The sequence below is a fragment of the Buteo buteo genome, chromosome 22 (assembly GCF_964188355.1).
Source record: "Buteo buteo chromosome 22, bButBut1.hap1.1, whole genome shotgun sequence".
In the NCBI taxonomy this organism is placed as follows: Eukaryota; Metazoa; Chordata; class Aves; order Accipitriformes; family Accipitridae; genus Buteo; species Buteo buteo.
The window spans coordinates 12,888,699-12,909,850 of record NC_134192.1 but is presented as its reverse complement, the minus strand read 5'-3'; the positions used below and the strand labels follow the sequence as shown (position 1 = coordinate 12,909,850).

Sequence of the window (21,152 nt, the reverse complement as noted above, 5' to 3'; positions counted from 1 at the left end):
CGGCTATGCAGTGGTGAGAAACTTAGAGGTACTTGAAGCAGAACCTCTACAACTCTCGGTGGGCGCCCAAGGGGCTGAATTAACTGCATGAGCAAGAGCAGCCTGGGTGGGGCATAATCAGCAGGTAACTATTTATACTGACTTTAAATATGCCTTTGGAGTGTGTCATGCAACGGGTATGCTATGGAAAGAACGAGGGTTCCGTACCTTGGTGGGCAAAAATATTTCTCATGGAACTGAAGTCCAAATGCTGTTGGAAGCTATTAAGCTTCCAAGGGAAATCGCTGTAGTCCACTGTCCAGCTCATACCAAAGGATCCAGCGAAACTGAAAGAAATAATGAACTGGCAGATAAAGCAGCTGTGTGAGTGAGCGCAGGCAGAACACAGGAACAACCACAAGCCCACGGATGAAATGCAAAGAGTGAATTTATTTTTCTTACCTCGCCAGCCGGGGCATCCCCGAAGCAGCACTCAGGCAGAGGCACACAAGCAGGGACGCAGGCACCGCTGAGCTTGGTCCATGCTGGAGGATCGCCGACCCTGCTGGTTTTGCGTGTTTATCAGGGATTCGCGCAGGTGTGGTTTACCCCTGTGCTTTGGCCTTCTGCGTAGCGGGGCAGGAATTTCAAGCGTGTCCAATAGGGTGCCTCTAAGTCTGCCATCTGCCTGTGTTACCTAAACACAGATGTTCTACTTGTCCAGCACACAAGGATAAACGACTATCAATATGATCCATTTATTTTTCTACACTCCAGCTGCAGGTCACTTGAGGGTGTTTACAATCCTCCTCGCCAATATTCCGTTATTATCCTTTGACCCTAGTTGAACTGAAAGCGACAGGGAACTATACTTATAAACAACCCCTCCAATTCACTTTTCTGGAATAAGACTCTTAACTCGGACCAAACGTCAGGCTTGGGAATATACCACCGCCATGCTCACAGAAGGAACTTTCTGTTTCACTCGCAACCAGTCTGACCAATGTGCCTACCCGGCAGGAAACAGCTCATGCCTCATAACCCAGTGGAGAGATGGTTACTGGTTTAAGAACACCCACACTTTCTGTAAAGGTCAAACCCCATTTTTTTGAAACTATAAGCTTCAGGCCATGGAGGAACAACTGCAGTAGCGTCCCAACGTATGGCACCAGAACGAGCTACAAGTGGTGGAAAGGTAAAGGACAACGTAGTCTAAGTGGAACGCACATATCGGAAGACAAAGATGGTTTTGACCTTCCGTTGGGAAGATATGGGATTTTAATCTTACACACCAGTGTACTAACAAGTAGACATCACTCCCCACTGTGGGCCCTACAAGGCCATTATTTTGCCTGTGGCCGAAAAGCTTATAAAATACTACCAGCCAATTGGACTGGCAGTTGTTAGGTTGCCCGCGGGGTGCCCTATTTACACATTACTTCTAAGTTACCTCAGGGAACAATTAGAAACGTCACAGAAACTTCCCTCATTGAAACTTGAGAACAAACTCTCCAAAGACTAGAAGAAGCACTAGATAGCTGTCGTGGTTTAACCCCAGCCAGCAACTAAGCACCACGCAGCCGCTCACTCGCTCCCCCCCATCCAGTGGGATGGGGGAGAAAATCGGGAAAAGAAGTAAAACTCCTGGGTTGAGATAAGAACGGTTTAATGGAACAGAAAAGAAGATTCTAATAATGATAATGATAACACTAATAAAATGACAACAGTAGTAATAAAAGGATTGGAATGTACAAATGATGCGCAGGGCAATTGCTCACCACCCGCCGACCGACACCCAGCCAGTCCCCCAGCGGCGATTCCCCACCCCCACTTCCCAGTTCCTAAACTAGATGGGGCGTCACATGGTATGGAATACACTGTTGGCCAGTTTGGGTCAGGTGCCCTGGCTGGGCATGAGAAGCTGAAAAATCCTTGACTATAGTCTAAACACTACTGAGCAACAGCCGAAAACATCAGTGTTATCAACATTCTTCACATACTGAACTCAAAGCATAGCACTGTACCAGCTACTAGGAAGACAGTTAACTCTATCCCAGCTGAAACCAGGACAATAGCACATGGAAAAATCCACCAGCAGAGGGAAAACTAATAGGATGTTCCATTTCAAGAATGATTCCGTAAGTGACCGGCCCCACCATGCCGATATACTACAAAAGGCCTTAGAAAAGGTTGCTTTAGAACTTGGAGACTCTATCAGTGATCGAGGAACAGCCATTGAATCCCTGGTTACAAAACTTGTTCTCTGGATGGGGATTATCCTCATGGTTTAGCAGTTTATTTAGTTCATTGCTAAAGAGTCTTTTAGCTGTGGTTACTATGCTTCTGGTGGCCTGCTGTGTTTTTACTTGCATTTGGAACTGTTTACAGAATATGCTTATGAAATCTGTACATGGGTATCGAAGAGTCCTCATACAAGACCAACTATAGACAGGCAGGGATGCCTGAAAGAAACAAAGGGAGGACTGTTACAGAAGAAATGCGATTAACTGTATTCTTCTCTCTGAAGAGTCTCGTTTAGCGTTAGTAGCTTGGCAGTAGAAGCTAAAGTAGTTGAAGCCTTAGGCCGCGAGAGGCGACTGAGAGTAAACTTTTTGATAAAACTAATGCTGCTAACACAGAACTAGCTGAATCTGGCAGATACGAGCAGAACGAAGAAGATGAGGACCAAGGAAACAATTCCAAGAGAATGAAGTAACTTCAGAAGAAGGCTGGCCCGGCGACAGTGAAAACCAGTAAGAAATCAAGAGACCGCTGACCAGAATTAAGTGATTAGACTTGGGGATTGGGTGCTGGGTATAATTGAGGGGTGCAATCTGGGGTAGGGGTCCCTCTCCAGAGGCACGCAGCTCGAGCTGTGACCTGAGAACTAATAAAAGAGGCATCGGAAACCTTCACTCGGACATTGATTGCATTTTCAGCAGGATCCTAGGGCTGGATCCTGTTAGGGCGGCCAGTGTGCATAAATCCATAACCATGGCCTGACTACGTTTTCTGTAGAACAGCTGGCAACCTGGAGAACTGAGATTGCAAGATGGCAAATCCACTACAGCTGAGGGTAATTAGGAACAAGAATTAATGGTGGAGGTGGAGAAGGATGAGTTATTTGAATGGACTGTTTGCTCAGTTCCTTTCAGCTGCTATTCCTGACTGCTGTTGGGCACTTCTGCCTCTTGCCTTCTGCTTATTGGGACCTTTTCCAGTACCTAGGTGAAGGCGGTCTGTCTTTAGATGAGAAAAGAAAGGAACCCGCTGTCTTTGCTGCACCCAGCTGTTGCCTACAGGCCTAGCCAAATTTCTTCAGCTTTAAGATGCAATCTCAAGAAGGGGATGCTTTATTCTGGAAGCCAGAGATGCCCTGGCGGTCCCCGAATAATTGTGTGTGTCGCACAAATAAAGAGCAATTCTAGTACACCCGGCTAATGGTAAATGAAACGAACGCTTGCAGCAAACGCTCCCCAGAGTCCCCGCAGAAGGCCGAGGCTTTGGGAGAGAGAGCAGTCCCGTTTGCACAGCTAGGGGAGAAGACAGAGGCAAGAGGTAATTCTGGTATAACGGTGGTATTACGTGCACTTCTGATTTTAATATTTGGGTCGAGAGACAGCAGTTTTTTTCAAATGTTTTTCAGGTTCCGCACTTAAATAACTAGGAACTTGCGGTGTTCCTAGCCGAAGGGCAGCCATTCATCCCTACAGTACCCAAGAAGAGCCAATTAGCACAAAGCTTTTTTTTTGCCTAGATAAAAATTACAGTTGATAGATGCTTAATTCAGAATTTGATGTTATTTTATAGTGAAGTTAGCTACGGACGTGCCATGCCGTGAAGCAAAAACGCCAAATCCGTGCATCGGAAGTACTTAAGAGCCTCTCCTTTTCAATTAAAACAGATGAAACTGTTACTACACTATGATGTGGTGGTTATCCAAAGACCGTGACCGCTCTACCCTCGCTTTTTAGGGGCTCGAGCGACAGCTGGCTGTGTGAAGTCCCAGACAAGAGACCTCTCCAAGATGCCTAGATTGTCTGAAATCAGCATACTTAAAAAGTGTGCACAGGTAATTCTGGGCCGCTGCCGAGAGCCCTCCTGGAGGCACCAGGGCTGGGAGCGACCGCAGCTGCAGTCATCGCCATTTGTGCCGGCAGAACGGAGCAGCCAGCCTCGTCTGCCCGCAGCTGCTCCGGGGCAGTTTCCCTCTCCCGCAGCGCCGGGAGCTCCAGGGCCGCTCCTTCGCAGAATTCTCCGGGACGCCAACAGCCCGGGGCAGAACGGATGGCAGCCCGCTCGCTCCCGCTGCGGCGCTCTCTGCCTCAGGCGCCCGTTCGGGGCGAGCTGCGGTGACATCGGCCGGTGCCGCCCCCTCGCCCCGCTCGGCGGGGCTGCTCTCAGGCCCTGCGCGGCTGCCGCCCTCCGCCGCAGCCTTCCCCGCGCAGGGCGCTCCCGGCCGCCGGGGTAGGGGGCGGGGGGGGGCTGCCGGGCCGCCCTGCGCTCCTGCCTGCGCAGAGGGCCGGGGCGTGCAGCGCGGCGGCCCCGGGGCGTGCCGGGGCTCCGCGCCGCGAACAGGAGGCGGGCGCCTTTGGGGCACGGCTCGCCGCCCCGGGGCGGCTCGGGGAGCGGCTCGGGCACCGCCCCGCGCCCCGTTGCCGCGGCCGGACCCGGAGAGCGCCGGGCCGGAGCCCGCGGCGGGGCTGGGGCGCGGCGCCGGGAGGTAAGGCGCGGGCCCCGGGAGCGCGGCGGGACTCGCCGCCGAGCAGAGGGCCCCGTCCCGCCCCGGGGCGGGGGGAGCTGGCCCTGGCGCGGGGCTCGGCCGGCTCGCGGCGCGGCGCGGCGTGGAGCTCCCTGGGCCGGGGAGGCTTCTCGGCCGCGGACGCCGCGCAGGGCGGCGAGACCCGGGAGCGCGGGGAGGCGGCCGGCCGCTAGCGGAAGGAGCGAGCTTTTCGCCGGGCGAGGTGGGGGCCGAGCTCCGGGAAGAGTGGCAAGGCCGGGCCGGGCCGGCGGGGACTGGCAGCGGGCGCTGCTAGCCGAGCCCCAGCGCGCCGGCCGCCGGAGGCCGGTCGCCTGCGGCCGGGGAACGAAACGCCGCTTTTTGCTGCTCCTTCCCTCCGCGCCTCCCGCTCGGCCCCGGGCAGGGCCCCTCGCTGCGCTACCAGCACCGCCCGGCAGCTCCGAGCCAAGGGAGAATGCACCCGCTTGTCAGACGGCCGTGGGTATTTTTAAACTTAAGTGGTTTCTCTTCTGGAGCGGACCTGGCCCCGAGCGTGGTGTTTTTCTCTACCTGCCTCCAGATCCGTAGCTGACGTGCCGCTTCCTGGGACGCTGACTGTGGGCCGGCTGTGCTGCTTGCAGGGGTGCAGCCCCTTTCCTTCCCACCATGGCTCTGTCCTGCGCGTTGAGGCTACCGCACCGGCGCCTTTGCCCTTCGGGTGCTCACTTGAGCAGCCTGTCCGGTCAGGACCACAGCCTGCTGACAGAGAAGAAGACAGCAGCAAAGTGGAAGGAGAAGAAAAAGGCCTGGCAGGGCTGCAGCCTGCCAGGTTCCTCCTGGGAGGAGAGGTACGGCAATTCAAAAATGACCAAGCATTCTTCCAAAGCACCAAGCACCTGAAGCGGTTAGAGCAGTCAGTTGGGGGTTTCACGGACGCCCAGCTCTCCCCAGTAGGAATAGAAGAGCCAGGGCTCAGCTGGCTTCCCTGGAGCTTCGCCTCGCAATAGGAATAATGGAAAAGAAACAAAAAGGTCTAAGAGGAAAGGAGCAGGAGCAGAGCAGTTGCCATACTGGCAAGCAAAAAGTAATAGTCTGTTTGATTTGCAGTTCTGTGCCTGAAAGTAGCTGGTGCTGGTTGCTTTGGAAGCAGCTCCAAAAATCCCAGGAAACAATAACAGCAGCTTATCCAGCTGTGGGGTGAGGTTCTCCATGGGCTCAGTGAGCCAGTAGTTGATGGATAGTTATGATAGTTTGGATCATATCCACCTCACGCCTTACTCTGTCTTTTTTTTTTTTTAAATCAGCTTGTATGTGTTTTGTTCTTGCTCGCCCTGCTTCAGGTGCAAGTAGTGGCAGGTTCCGAGGTTTATCTCTAAACTGCTGCTGTGTGGGTGGCTGAGCCGGTGAGAGTGGGCAGCCTGTAATTCCCTGCCTGCTACACACAAACTGTGCACTTCACTGCGGTGGATTTAATTAGCATTAGCAAAAAAGATGTAGTAGTGGCTGGAAATGTGAGCAGGTAGATGATGCAGGATGGATGCACTGAGTGATGAAAGGAAGCATCTTGCTCTTTTAGGGGAAAACTCCAGGGAGATAGGACTTGGGCAGTCCTCAGAGCAGCAAGGGATGGCCAAAGCCTCTGATTCAGTGGGACAAAGCAACAGAGCCTATCTGAAGCTACAACATGATCTCTTTTTTGTTCCCTTCTCTGCACTTTGGGGTTTTTTTTTCCCCTCTGACCCCAGTAACATCTGAATACTCATTCCCCTGGCTTTGCCAGCCTGGAGTCAGATCTCACCCGGGGCTTGGCAGGGCATCTCTGGGTCTCTGTGGGGGGGGGGGGAACGCTGTTCCTGGCCCTGTCTTCTAAAGAGGAATCAGAAAGATACCTGGGTTACCCAGGACACCAAGGCATTGCTGGTCAGTCTTCTGCCAAAGGCTCAGCCTGTCCTCTAGAGAGTTGGTCATTGTGGTTCCTGGGTCCCTCTTCCAGCCACAAGTATTCTGCACCAGGAAGGTGCCACGAAAAGGGAGTTTGGATGTTCACATCCAGCTCTGGTGCAGAGCCCATACCAGAATGGTCCTCCCCATGAAGGAGATGGTGGGGATGTTATGCCATAAGTATCAGAGGCAAGTAGCTCTGGGCACTACTGCGATGTTGTGCTTTCCAGGTTAGCGAACGCGGTGACTCCACTGTGGAGACTTCCCTATCAAGAGCAGCTGCAGGTAAGATGCGCTTACATGGACTTTTCTCTGTCGTGTTGCCCCAGCTGTCCTTCCTATCCCCCTTGAGCAACAACCCTTAGCATCTTAGTCACTTAATGCTGTAAACTCTTCAGACCCTATTTACTGCTGCTTTAATTCTTTAGTTATTGTGAAGGATAGAACTGGGAGGTTCCCTGTGGATGGTGTGTGTGACCAAGTGCTCCAGGCCAGCACTTGGGGACCATGGACACAGGATTTCTCTCTCTCCCCATTGCTCCAAGCAGCTGTGGTGATGAGAAAGGCAAAGTTCCTCTGGGACTATATCCCACTTGCAGTATTCCCTCCTGTTGCCCTTCCCAGAGGGGGGTGATGAAGAGCTGCCCCCTGTTGTGTGGTCCTGTAAGAGTGTTTCTGGCTTAGGACTCCTCTGCAGGTGAAGTATCAAAGCCAGAGGAAGATTTTGCAGACACTGGCATCTCGTCTTGAGAAGCTGGGCATAGATGCACAGAAACCTGATGGACTCTGCTGTCCTCTCCAGCCTGTAGTCCCTTCAGTGAGTATCCTGTGGGGACGCTGTCCCCGCTGAGCCACTAACAGTCTCCCACTCGACTTCCAAAGAGTCTCATGGCAGGGGTTACTTGGTTGCAGAGAATGTGTCTGTGGCAGTCTTTGCTAGCTTCTGCTTTGCAGCCTGTGACTGCCAGGGAGTGAAACAAGCCCAGTGATTAGGAGCCCTTTTTTGTGCCCAAGCCTTCCCTGATAAACCTGTCACTCTTATGTCACAGAGAGCCATTTCTTCTTCCTGAGTGGAAGTACTGGGGGTCTCGTGCACAAGTTCCGTTTCTGCATTTTGCACATTCATGTGTATCTTCCCATGTTGCCGACAGAACAACCAGGCTGGGTTTTGGCTTTCCTCCATTACTTTCTCTTTTTCTTTTAATCCAAGGCTTTACTTTTCCTTCTTTTCTCCTTCAGCCCATCATTAATGGCTACCGAAACAAATCTACTTTCTCTGTGAACCGAGGACCGGATGGGAACCCCAAAACCGTGGGGTTGTATGTGGGAACTGGCAGAGGTCAGCGCAGGACAAGGAGCTGGGTAGAAAACTGCTGGTATGGGCTGGGTTGGGGCAAGGCTCTGCTGTGACAGCCTCCACCCAAGTTAGAAGCCTGAATCCTGGGGGATGCCAACAGAAACACCATCAAGTCTGGGGCAGAAATTTTAAAACCTCACTTCATTAGCCTCTGAAGAAACACCAGCTTCTAATTTGCTAAATACAGCAGTAAGGACAACAGCTGTGGAAGCAGCCCCTGCAGGATTTAGCTTTGTTATTCTTAATTATGCTGTTCCTGTGTTTTTGGTGTGTTCCGAGGGCCTGTGCTGAGCAGGGAGAGCATTGGGGGGGGGGGGGGGGGGGGGCGTGTGTGCAGGTCCATAAGCAACAGAGCAACATTGGAGCGTTTGGGATGCATGAGACAGTTTGGTTTTGTGCAGCAAAGATGTGAGCTGTGTGCTCCTTGCAGGCTGCTCAGTGGTGAGCTTGTTCACACTGTCTGTACTGGGTTTTGCTTGCCAGCACCCATAGCAAGAGGTGCTGGGGTGGTTGCTGTGTACTTTTCTCATTGAAAAATAATTCCATGGATGCATTTTACCTCTGATAGCATTTAAACTGAAGTGGGAATGCTGTTTTCCAGGCAACCTAAACTGTTTTGCTGCTGTAAGCCCACACCATTATTCTCCAGTTAGAAAACCATCTTGCTCTGCTCTGGCTCCCTTACTTTAAGAACAGTGCAGTGGGTCATTTGGGAGTTGCTAGAGGACATTTAAAAAGCTCTTCATGGAAGTGAGTGACAGTTATCACTGGCAAAGGGAGTTCTGGCAGGTCCTGCAGACTGCAAGTACCCAGAACATCCCAGGATTTAGTGGGGCACGTAGGTACCAGGTGGTTTGTTTTTTTTCTTCCTTTTTTTTGTACAGTGGGAGAATTCAGGGGAAAGGCCTCTCACAGTTTATCATGTCAGATGCTACAGTGGTTTATGTGCCCTGAAACAAAACAATTAAATACCTGTCTGTCTCTCTCCAGCAAGAAATATTGTCTGTGTGAAAGCCAACCACGTGGAGAACATACCCCCAGAACACAAACAAGTAGCTGAGGTAAATGAGTAAGTCATGTCTGTCCCTAGACTGTGGAGTAGAGGCACTGCCATAACTCTTATTTGGGAGAACGTTGTAATTTTAGTTAGGCTGTTTTTTCAAGTCCATTTTCATGTTGTCAACAGTTTCAGGCCTGACTGGTTGATGGATAAATGTTTTTTTTAAACTTGCATGTTAATGTTGCAGCCTCTAAACTGTCCCAAAGAATGAAGTTAACCAAGTGACAATAAATTCCTGCCAATCTGTTAAAATACATAAGAATTGAAATTATTAAAATGTCTTGTCTTCCAAGAACTTGGAAAGACCTTTCACTCACGTGTATTGAAATCAAACAGAAAAAAAAAGATTATACTGGTGGAAGGGTCACCTGTTTGGGGTGCACAGAGTTATGCTAAGACCAGGCCAGTTGTCTTCGCTGTACCACAAGTGCCATTTCCCCTCTGCTCAGTGCTATGAGGAGTTCATCCGTCACTCCTCCCTGGACCCCTGCATCCTCTTCCATGAAGGTGGACACTGGCGGGAGCTCGTGGTACGCACCACCAGGCATGGTCACACCATGGCTATCATCACCTTCCACCCCCAGGAGCTGGGCCAGGTGAGTACATGGAGCACAGAGCACCCAGCAAGAGGCACATCAGGTATCTGGCTGACCTGAGCTTGCTAGGTGTATCGCTGGGGAGAGGTGTTTAATCAGATTACCCAAACAGCTAGGTTTTCCTTTCTTGCTCTTGACAGGAGGCACTGGCTACTCAGAAAGCATTGCTTAAGGAGTTCTTCGTGTGTGGACCTGGAACGGTCTGTGCCTTGACTTCACTATATTTCCAAGAGAGGTATATGTCTTGACACAGGGAAAGAGTGGAAACAAAATCACCTCCTTTTTCTCCCCCCTTCTCTGATCAAAGTCAAATTCTACCAGTTCAGGGAGTGCTTGAAGAGAATGACAGATGTTTGGATGCTTCTTGCAGATGTGGTTTTGAGATGGCCACATCTTTTGTTTTCCCAGACCTGAAATACTTGAATACACTATGGCTCTACCTCATGGGAATTATGAGCCTGAGAAACTAAAGAAAAAAACCTACAGTGACTTCCCCAAGATAGTAAATCCCATTAGCAGCAAAACTGGGGAATAGACCCTAGGACTGCTGCCTTCTGCAAAGTAATTTTGATCCTTTTAATGAATACTAGGCTGTGCAAGTTACAGACCCCTTATAAAGAATCAAAATTCTTTGATCCTGTTGAAAGGCTTACATGAAATAAAAGTTGGTGGGGGGAGAACCATCCTCCCTTGCACATAAGCACCCCAGGAATGGAAATGGAAATCAGCTGCCTCTCTGCTGCCTTCTAACAGCTAGGTTTGTTGTGCTCTGCTAGCACCATGACACGCTGCTCCCATGAGCAGTCCCCCTTCCAGCTCCTTCACGGAGAGCCACACATCTTTGAAGAAGTGCTAGGCCTGAAGTTTCGCATCTCTCCAGATGCCTTTTTCCAAGTAAACACGGGTGCAGCAGAAGTTCTGTACCAGGTGGTCGGAGAGCTGAGTCAGGCTGGTGGGGACACCATCCTCCTCGACATCTGCTGTGGAACAGGTGAGCGGGGGCTGTGTGAGCCTGGCTCCCAGGGCTGGTGCTTTGCGTGCCAAAAATGATCCCCACTATCTAAAGGCTTGTTTCTTCAGCATGGATGTACGGAGTATTTTTGTTTCCCTTGTTTCCAGGCACAATTGGTCTCTCTCTGGCTCACCAAGTGTCCAAGATTATTGGTATTGAGGTGGTGGAGAAGGCAGTAGAGGATGCCAGGTGGAATGCAGCATTCAATGGTGAGTTCAAACTAGCCATGGCAGAAAGTTTCAAACTAACTGCTGAAAAAATTGGAAGCAGAAGGGAGCAGAGGGATTTTAACAAGTTACCTCCACACAGCCCCTCCAGGGCAGTACTTCATGTTATACCTAACATCTGGTGAGACTGACTGCTGAGTTCATGTGGCTGCTTTTTGCTTCACAGGAATTTCAAACTGTGAGTTTCACAGTGGAAAGGCAGAGGCCGTGTTACCACAACTCCTGTCATCGTGGGAGGATGCCCGACCCCTTGTGGCTGTGGTGAACCCATCTCGGGCTGGGCTCCGTGAGAGAATATGCTGTTTATTTTCATCTTGAAAACAGAGTATTTTGAACAACTTCTGAGAGACCTGTTATACTGGCTCCAAACCCTCTGCTTGCTTAGCTTTCTAGTTTCTTGCCTTGTTGCTGACAGCAGCTAAAATCCCACAGAGCTGTTGTTTTCAGTGCCTTTATCATGCTTTCTCTTTAAAGCAGACAGCTCTAATCTTTTTTCCATCTTTTGTAGGCTCACAGAATTATTTAGGAGAGAAGGAGCCTCTGGAGGTCTGTGGTGCAATCTCCCAAATAAAGCAAGGCCAACTTCAGAGTTGTATAGGGTTGCACAGGGCTATAAAGCCCAGTTGAGGTTTGAATGTGTCCAAGGGTGGATACCCTTTCCTGAAAATGTTTTCCCTAGTATATTTAATCATAATTTCCCCTTGCTGCAGCGCATCTGTTGCCTCTCATCCTCTTCTTGTACCCCTCTGAGGAGATTGTGGCTCCATCTTCTCTGTAATCCCCCCATGAGGCCCATGAAGATAGCAAATGGATCCCAGCTCACCTTTTCTTCCCCAGGCTGAATAATCGCAGCCCTCACACTCTCCTTGTGCGTGCCGTGCCCCAGCCCTCTAACTGTCTTAGTGGTCTCCACTGGACTTGCTCCAGTGTGTACTGGGAAGTCCTAAACCAGTCCTGGTGCCCAGATGCAGTCTCACAAGTGTGTGTGGAAGGTTTTTTGTGCCTCTGTGTCCAATTTTTCTCTCATCCTTCATCCCTCTGCTTCCCAGAGGGATTTCTCCCGCTGCTCTACCCTGCCAAAACAGCTGAGCTGTTAGCAGCATGGGTTGCATCCCTGGCCTTCTAAAAGCCTGCATCTGTGACACGACATGGAAAAATATGTATATTCTTTTTTCCCTGTATTTTTGACAGTTCACTGCAGTTCTGTGATGCTTGCTGTGCGATCGTTCCTTCTGGAGAGCTCATGGTGGTGGGTCACTGGGAAAGCACGTTATCTTTTTTTGTAGATTACAGGGTTGTGCGAGCCATCCGAAACTGCAAGCCTATCCGAAGGCTGCTCTACATCTCCTGCAAGCCAGAAGGTGAAGCCATGAGGAACTTTCTTGAGTGAGCACCCTCCTCTCTTCCTTTCCACTGACCTTAGTGACAGACCCTATTATGTCCAGACAAGGACATAAATATCTGACCTTGGCTTAGGAGGGTTTTTGTTGTGACTGAATTTCACTGGGTGAGTTCTGCAGGTGTGATATAGGACTAGTCAGTGCATGGTAAGAAGTGGTTTATGCTTCTTTGTTACTTTGGGTTTACTTGCAAGCTGCGCTTACTGGTTTAAGGTAGCAGGTATTCTTTGGGTTTTATGTTCCAGCAGGATGCTTTAGTGCATCAGTAAGGAATAGAAAATAATGCAAACATGCTATAATGGTATTGTGCATCCTTCCCCAACAAAATAGCACATCTGGATGTGGGATGTGGAGTCCACTGGGTTCACTGCAGGAAGGTTGGCCCCTAGCCAATGAAGTGAAGCGAAAGGGATTAGTCACCTGCTTAGGGTTAACCATATAGCTAAGTCTTTATCTGGGGCAGGCCCGTTTGCAGGTGATAACTGTCTGCAGGTAACCAATGCAGGTAGTGCAAAACTGAGGATTATTTCCTAAGGGTATCAAGTACCTTTCAGCTGGGATTGCTTGTGAGAGAGGGAGCTTTAAAGCTGCCACTGACTCTTTAGCTTGTCCATGAGGTTTTCAGAGCTGGTTTGGGATTCAGTATTGATGGTTCCAGACCTCAGCCAGTGTCAGCCGCAGACTCTGAGGGATGTTAGCCAAACACACGATACCTCCTTAGTGCATCCTCTGTGCTATTGTGCTACCGATAACGGTGGGAAGGCTGCTGCTGCTGGTCTAAAGGATGCTTTCTTTGCTTTCCACAGGCTGTGCTGCCCACCTGACCCAGGGAAGAAGCTGGCAGGAGAGCCATTTGCCCCCACATTGGCTATACCTTTTGACATGTTTCCTCATACTGTTCATTGTGAGCTGGTGCTGCTGTTCACCCGCTAACAAGGAAGCAGGTATGCCAGCTCTGAGAGCTTGGGAAGCAACCGCCTACTGTCCTGAAGACTGGAGTCGATGTAGTTAGGATTTTAACTTGTTTTCTTGAAAGTTGTATAAAAATAAATAATTTTGCTTTTGCTCTTACTTTGGGTTGCCTAACTACACTGTTCTGTAAGGAAACACTTGGATTTCTGGGGTGAAAAGGTTCTCTGCAGCATTTCATCACCCTTCCCTCTCCTGCAAACCTTTTCTTGGGCTGCTGGTTAAAGTAGTCTGGAAAATACCCTCTCTCTGGTGTTGTGGTTTTTCACCGTCAACATGTGAATACAAAGTGCTAACATCTACTGTATTTTCTAATACTGCCATGCCATTAGTTCTCTGCTTGCTTCAAGGATATTTCAGGTGTTTTTCAAGTTGATAACAAACTTGCTATGAAGAAACTGTAGGAACTAGAAATCCTCATGCTTGACTGGGAAAATGTTGACTTTTGGGGTCAGGGAAGTATTTCCTGTATAAACTTCCAAAATCAATATCGAATGTCTATCAGTCACGTGGATAAGTTGGAGGCAATGAGAAAGTTTCTTCTATAAAACAAAATCAAGAGAGAACAGATTTCAGTGTCTCTCCTTCCACACCTGCCTCCCCCTTCCCCACTAATGCTTGCTGATACCTAAACATGAAGTGCCCTGTGAAAATGTCAGCAGCAAGAAGTTATTTCCTCACCAGGTTGCTCTGCAATAGCTAATTCAAAAATTTAGTGTGTTTTGTGTCTGTCCTGCCATGCTCACTGACTGGCAAGCTGTGAACCTCAACGTTACATTTAAGTTCTCTCCAGCTCTTCAAAAGATGGAGCTGCTACAACCTGGAGGTAGGTCTGAGTGAGTGGAGTTCCCTTGTGTTTTGTGAACTTCATGTTGTTTTGAGGGTTCCTTTTATTTTTATTTTTAAATTTTTACTTTTATGTTGTACTGAAGTTACCTTTTGGTTTATCCTGGTCATCTAGGCCAGACAAGTAGCAGAACACATTTCTACAGTCAGGCTGTTAAATTTGACTCTTTCATCCAAAAGAGGAATTCCCTATCTGATTTGGGTGAATCAAGGCTGGTAAACTCCCAAGGAAAAGGGGAGCTGCCTGTATTTTTCAGACTTGTAGCTCGAGTCTTAAGAAACCCTGAGCTTGGAATAATAACAACAACCACCAGTTCTCAAGCCACGGGGGCTTAAAATACATTTGTTTAGGACTTGAGACTTACTATGCCAGAAAGGGAGGTGATGGGGAGAATCTTGACAGGCATAGGAAGTGTCACTCTTGTACTATCCCATGAGTGTAAGATTTTTGCACACTGTTACTGCCTCTTATTTTCAGTTTATAGCAAAGGATGCAGTTTTCCAGCAGTTCTGTTTTGTATAATTATACCTAGGCTTCTCACTGCAAGATCTGAAGAATGGTTTTCTGCTTAGCTTAGCTATGCTTTTGTCAAAAGGAAATTTGTTGCAAATTAGAGGGGGAGAGATAATGACTTTAAATCAGAAAGTAACAGAGGATCAGGAAACCTTTCCACTAGTCTCTGGAGAGCTGAACATACAGGACAGGTTTTATCTGCAATGGGGGAGGGTGGCACAGTGGCCTCGCCGTCCCTTTTGGGCATCAGGTTCCAGGAGAGCCATAGGGGCAAGACATCTTTTTTGCTTTTCTGGGGCAAATATATTAAGCAATATGTTGTTTGCTGTGTATTAGTGTCTGAGCATCTGAAACTGAAAGCTGTCTATGTAGAAGAGACCTCCAACCACTTTTCCTCCATAGCAGGTTACTCTTGTGCCCTCTGCTAACATGTCCCCGTTTTCCCACTGTTGAGCAAGTGCTATGCGTTTGGCTGCCATCCGCATCCCCAGAACTGGCTCAGTTTCAGCTTTCTGTGGGTAATTTATGGAACGTGTAAGGAAACAGAGGGTGACTTAGAGGTAGGAGCGGTGGCAATGCTCATCGCTGGGCAGGTGCTAGAGCTGCCTGGCTCTGGCCGCATGGTTGCGGGGCATTAGGACCCGGAGGCTGCCAAGTGGAGGAGGCTGAATCCCCCTCCCGCCGTCAGCCTCGCCGCCTCTGCAGCTTTATTCCTCATCTCCTTCAATGGTGACTGACTACCTCCCGCCCGGGCTGGCAGCCGGAGCGAGAAGGCCTCGCTAGGACCAGTTCCCCGGACCGGTTCCCAGCGGCTCCATGGCATCTCCCAGGACTATCACCATCGTCGCCCTCTCGGTGGCCCTGGGGCTCTTTTTCGTCTTTATGGGGACCATCAAATTGACCCCTCGGCTCAGCAGAGATGCCTACAATGAGATGGTGAGTACGGCGGTGGCAGCATGGAGGGAGACGCATTAGTGCTCTCTCCCCTCAACCTTGCGGCAGCAGCAGTGTTTGCAGTGGGATACAGGGAGGGTGACCGCTCTGGAGCCCTGAGCCATGGGCGGGAGAGGGAAGAAGCTTATCTGTCTCCTTATTTGATGGATACGGAGAGAAACAAATAATACACAGTGCCGAGGATATCCTGGCAGCCCTCGCCTGGGCTCCATCTGAGCCCATCCACGGAGAAACCTCTTGTGGATAAGGACAGGGAGGGGAGGCAAGGAGGAGGGGGTAGCACAGCACACCGATGCCTGCAAAAGATGGGGACGCAAGGGTCTCTGAAAAGCAAGGTTTGAAGAAGTGCCAGACATGTAGCAGGCACGTACAGCTGATCCCTGGGAGAGTACCTACCCCCTAGACCGGGGGTACGAAAAGCAGATGCCTGCTTTGGCAGCCAGATGATCATCCTCAAAATTCTGTGCTTTAAAGCAAGGATACTGAGACTGACTGTCCCTGCCTCACTGGACTTGTGCAGGGGCTAATTCATGACTGTGAAATGCTTTGAGATTCTTAGCTGGCAGAAGAAGATATTATTAATAGTCACCTTATTATTCTCTTTAGCCTGGGAAATGAGCCTCTCCTCCTCTTGCCTAATGGGAAAGGGGTGAGGAGAGGAAGGGAAGTCACTGTGTGCATTTCTCAGCTGGTGAGCTAGTTTGTGCTCCCCTCTGCCCAGGGCCAACCCTGCTGCAGAGCTTTTGCCAGCTGCGAGCTGCAGGCAGGTGAGGGACTGGCTGCCACGTTTTGCTTCCTTGTCTATATTTATTTATTCTCCTGCTCCCCACTCCCACCCCCTGTTATATTTATTGCAGTGGCTGAAAAGTGTTGGTATAATTTTTGTGCCCATAAAAAAATAGTGCTGGCTGGAAGTTTCCAGCACATTCTGTTCTCTCCCTTTGCTCCACCTGCCCAGCTGCTTTTCCTTAGCTCTCAAATAACATCTGAATTGCAGTGCCTCATCTGCAGCCCAGCAGCACAGGGATCTCACAGAGGAGAATCACCAAAAAGTAACTCGGGAGCAAAAGACTGAGATAAAATGCCCAGAAAACAAAGCTCTTAAGCTTCTGCTACATAAGGGACAGAAAAAAACACTGAGACTTTAGAAGCATTGCAAAATCCTTGCTCTGTAAAGTATTTCTCTGTCCCTTTCTGCTTTACCAAGTCAGGCCTACAGGTAGGAATGATCTCTATTTCTACAAAGAGAAAGCAGAGGTACTTGGATATTACACACCGTCATCATTCTTAATAGCCCATATTGTAATGTGTTCATGGCTCGTTAGGCTTTCATGCTTTTGCTGTGCTGTGTACCAGGGTGGTCTGTCATGTAATGGAGACAGTTAGTGAAAACCTGATCTTGCCAATCAGTAAGCATGGCTTCTTGCCCCAGCAAAAAGAGAACCTCTGTTACCTACCTACAACACCAAACTTGCAGGTTTTTATTCAGCAAAAAACAGACACGCTAGTTTGTCTATCAAAACAGTTAAAACACCAGAGTACTCTAGGACATACTGATAGTACATTTCTTTAAAAAGCTGTATCTTTCACAACTGTTTAAAAATACTCTGCTCTGAGGTTTTATTCACTGAATGTTTAAAATGCATCCTTACAATGCATACACTTAGAGTAAATGTGTCATGAGATCTTCAATTATTTAGTAGCAAAAATGACAATGCTGTGTATTTGTTAACCACATGTGAAGTGTAAGCTCCTCATAGAAGGAAGCAGCAAAATTTACAGAGAAGTGGGGAAGTTCTGTGTGCCTGTAGTGCAGGTTTCCAAAATCACATGGCAGTAAATCTACAATCTGATCAGTGCCCATGAGAGCTGGACAACCTGAGATTCAGCTTCCATTTCCCTCTCCCTGATTAGAAAGCAGAAAACACAATGGCAAGAATATCTACAGGGATAGTACACTCAAGTGTAAGTGGAAATAATTTCAATGTCTCCAATAATTAGGAGCTTTATGAAAATATATAAAAAAGAGGAAATACTTGACTGAAAAAAAAAACCCAAACAAAAACAATAAGCCCACGAGTACCTGATGTTCACGTGCAAGAACTTGAATGTGTGTAAGGACAGAGGCTGTTTCTTCCCTGAAACAATGAGGCAGCTGTGTAAGGAGGCTGTCTTGCAGCTTACACTGCTTCGAAATCCAGCATAAACCAGGGAGCAAAGGATGTCATGTCAGCTTGCGTTCATCTGAGGAAAGAAAGGATCATAAACATCTGTAAGCAAAGGATAGGGTTGGTGAATCTCAGCTTTGACGTATAGTCCCATGCTAAGATTGTAGTGCCCATAAACACTGTAAGTTGCTTTGAGGTAGAGACTTCTGCTTTTATTTGCTGTGCCTTGGCTTTGCAGGGACTAGGTGTGTTATGAATTATAAAGGACAAGCTACTCTTAGAGAGAGGTACTTTTTTTTAACAACATGGTTCTGCATTGCTAATTCTAGCAATTGGAACTTCAGATTTCAGGAGAGGGTACACCTGGCCAGGTCCTAGCTCCACAGATGGGTGCTAGGTTGCCGAACTTTTTCCAGTGAGGAGACAACAGCTTATGAAGGGGGAATTGCAGGTTGATGGTGTTAATATCCCTCCAACAGAAGCTTTAGGGGTACAGACTGGATATTGTGCTAGAGGGGCCTGTGATGATTGAAGTGATCTTTAGGTCATATTGCAGATCAGTCTATTTCAATGGAAGTCACCTTTACTTTCTCACATCATGGTGTTCTACACTATTACTGCTTGATTTCAGAAACGAGCATACAAAAGCTACGTGCGGGCCCTCCCCATGCTAAAGAAGATGGGAGTCAGCTCCATCCTTCTCCGCAAGAGCATTGGTGCCCTAGAAGTGGTATGTGGCATTGTCATGACACTGGTGCCTGGTCGCCCCAAAGACGTGGCCAACTTTCTCCTCCTCCTCCTTGTGCTGGCTGTGCTCTTTTTCCACCAGCTAGTGGGGGATCCACTCAAGCGTTACGCCCACGCACTAGTCTTTGGGATCCTGCTTACCTGTCGTCTGCTGATTGCCCGCCAGCCTGAGGAGCAGCCACCAGAAAAGAGGATCCTGTCAGTGAATGGGGATGAGCAGCCACTCATCCATGAAGCAGCTCCTGAGAAAGGCAAAATGAAGGTATCCTAGTTGAGTGCGTGTGAGAAATACGGACCCTCAAGGCAGCTCTCTCCAAAATCACCCAGAAAATTTGTTTTTTATTTACCTATTCGTATTTTTTGTCTGTATAAATAAAGTTGCACTTGGGGTCTGAGAGACACGTTATGTCTACACTGTAGTCTTGCTTTTGCTGCTGCCCTGTAAGGTAGAAAAATACAAGCTAGTTTTCACCAGGACAGCTTGGAGGCAGTTAGCAGCCTGGCTGGAATAGCACTGGCCTCAGCAGGAGCTGCAAAACCAGCCTGAGAGCATGGGCAAAGACTTGGCCAGGTAGTCACGCTAACTTGGCAGTGGGGAGATTAGTCCCCGAGCATTTGCCCCAAGCCCCATGGCAGTTGAAACCTAGCCTGGATGCAATTCTGCTACGCGGCAGTCTTGGCAACAGTGGCTGGGTAGAACATAACCAGAGTGTCCCTGTGCTGGCTTGTGCAGCCCCATCCACAAATCTACGTTTCCTCTTCCACGGTCAAGGGGGGGGAAAGGACCCTACTCAGCATAAAAGTGTTGTTTGTTGTGTTTGAAAGGGATCCCTTAGCCTTTGCTGGCTCTGTGCCCAGTCCTTTCTTTGGACTGGTTATCCACGGAAAACATGGGATGCACTATTTGCATCTTCCTTGATTTCCACACTTTGCACAGGCTCTAAAACTGGGACAATGGCCTGATAACAGTAATTTTCTGCCTGCTTCACACAAGGCAATGGCATCTCTTTACCTCTCTTGGCAGAGAGTAGGGACCCCTGGTGAGGGAATGGGGAGCAGAACTGTCCAAAAAACTCCAGAATATGTCTGCTGTTGGCAGATAGCATCAGGCTCCCAATTTCCTTGCAAGAAAAAAATTCCTTTTTCCACAACTACTGCAACTTTATAGAATTGTCGGTTATTGCTGATAGATGAGGGACTGAATGTGTCCAGGTACCTCATTGTTCATCCCATATACGGCTTTGGTGAGCTGTGGGAGGTCCTGTCACCAGAGCCTGAATCCCCATGTGTTGTATCTGAAATCTTGCAATGTGTCATAGGAAGCATGTGTTACCTCTGAGTGAGTTTGTTTTTCTTGATGTTTGTCTGTTTTCAGTTCTTCCTTATTTTCTTAATTATTCATGAAAATAAACTTTTTGAAATTTGGAGAAAAATGTCTTGACAGAAACAAATTTTCTTTTTTTGAGAGACACATCTGAAAATATTTTTCCTGTGCCCAAACACTGCACCTAGAAGGGGCAGAATCATGTCAGGGGAATTTCAGAGGAAGACAAGGTGATGCAGGACGGAAGCCGCCTGAACACTACTGTGCTATATATTAATAACCACAGGCATTTTAATTGACCATTTTCATGAAACAGTCTCAGATAAATTTCTGCTTCAGTACAATGTGGCAGTGAGAAAAGACATTAAAACTGCAGTAAAATGTCAGTATAATATCTCTATAAAAATTGATAATGGATGTTCATATGCAGTATATCCAGTTTTCTTATGTTTTCTGCTGAAACAAATGTAATCCCAAATATATATATGCTGAAAAATCCTCCTAGAACCCTAAAGAGTGACCAGTTATCTCTTATCAGATGTGCACCCTGTACCAACAGGCTGCCTGTTAGACAATCTCTTGTCTTTACGGACTACCTTAAGGTCATCCCAAATGCACATAGAATTTGCTTTACTTCCCAAAACACACTTCATCTACCATGCCCTAACTGGAGTTATTCACTTTTAAATTCAAAACGAAATAAAAATACCACCAACTCAAAACCACACCATGATGTGTATTCCTACACAAAGTACTGACAACTGAATTGCTGCAACCTTTTGGCCAGCTGGCCCTCACATGTGCAGCTAACTCGGTAAACTTTTGGAAAAGAGTGTTTGTCTTTTGTAATGTTCTTCACCAAAACCTGTATAGAAGCCATAATAGTAAATGTAAAATATTCCGCATAGCAAAGCTTATCCCTGCAAAAACTGTAAGTGAATTCTGGAAAATGTCCCCCCCTTGTCACATTTCCAACAGTACGAATCACTGATCTGCAGTGGTGGCTACATATTCTTTATTACAGAGGAAGAAAAGATTCTTCCTGGAGCCCAGTAACAATAATTCTGTATGTATCTATATTAGGTTGACCTCAATCATTGCCCCCCAGCATTAGCAAACTATTTTTGGAAGCTAGCAGTCATCTTTGCTTGCTAGAGGTGATAAGGCGCCAAGAGCTGATTTAGTCCTTTTGTAAGGCCACGATGCCAATTTACTCTTCCTCTCCCCCCCCCTCCCCCGCGCTTTTCTTTCTTCTTTTTATCCCCAAACCCGTAGTTTCATTCCCGTCGGTCTCATCCAGCTGCTGCCATGGCAGGCACCTAATAGCGCCAAGTTGTG

At 48.4% G+C, this 21,152-nt stretch overlaps 2 protein-coding genes across 6 annotated transcripts; both read left to right on the top strand.

Moving 5' to 3' along the window:
- Positions 1 to 4,380: 4,380 nt before the first annotated feature.
- TRMT2B (tRNA methyltransferase 2B) lies at positions 4,381 to 13,363 on the top strand. 4 transcript variants are annotated; one of them, XR_012653933.1, is made up of 13 exons: positions 4,381 to 4,702; positions 5,280 to 5,547; positions 6,871 to 6,925; positions 7,338 to 7,457; positions 7,880 to 7,979; positions 8,988 to 9,058; positions 9,507 to 9,653; positions 9,794 to 9,888; positions 10,430 to 10,644; positions 10,773 to 10,874; positions 11,059 to 11,217; positions 12,179 to 12,278; positions 13,099 to 13,122. XR_012653933.1 is itself a non-coding variant. In XM_075053782.1 (13 exons), exons 2-13 carry the CDS (start codon positions 5,366 to 5,368, stop codon positions 13,223 to 13,225), a joined length of 1,434 nt encoding a protein of 477 aa, XP_074909883.1. In that variant the 5' UTR covers positions 4,388 to 4,702; positions 5,280 to 5,365; the 3' UTR covers positions 13,226 to 13,363. The 4 variants fall into 4 exon arrangements, 3 of the variants coding, with proteins under 3 accessions (XP_074909883.1, XP_074909886.1, XP_074909885.1); XM_075053782.1 differs by having other exon boundaries at positions 4,388 to 4,702; positions 11,059 to 11,178; positions 13,099 to 13,363; XM_075053785.1 differs by lacking the exon at positions 4,381 to 4,702 and adding an exon at positions 4,737 to 4,943 and having other exon boundaries at positions 11,059 to 11,178; positions 13,099 to 13,363.
- Positions 13,364 to 15,226: 1,863 nt separating this feature from the next.
- Positions 15,227 to 19,912, top strand: TMEM35A (transmembrane protein 35A). Of its 2 annotated transcripts, XM_075053825.1 has the most exons (3): positions 15,227 to 15,557; positions 18,375 to 18,473; positions 18,573 to 19,912. In XM_075053825.1, exons 1-3 carry the CDS (start codon positions 15,438 to 15,440, stop codon positions 18,759 to 18,761), a joined length of 408 nt encoding a protein of 135 aa, XP_074909926.1. In that variant the 5' UTR covers positions 15,227 to 15,437; the 3' UTR covers positions 18,762 to 19,912. The 2 variants fall into 2 exon arrangements, with proteins under 2 accessions (XP_074909926.1, XP_074909925.1); XM_075053824.1 differs by having other exon boundaries at positions 15,230 to 15,557; positions 18,375 to 19,912.
- The last annotated feature ends 1,240 nt before the right edge of the window (positions 19,913 to 21,152 follow it).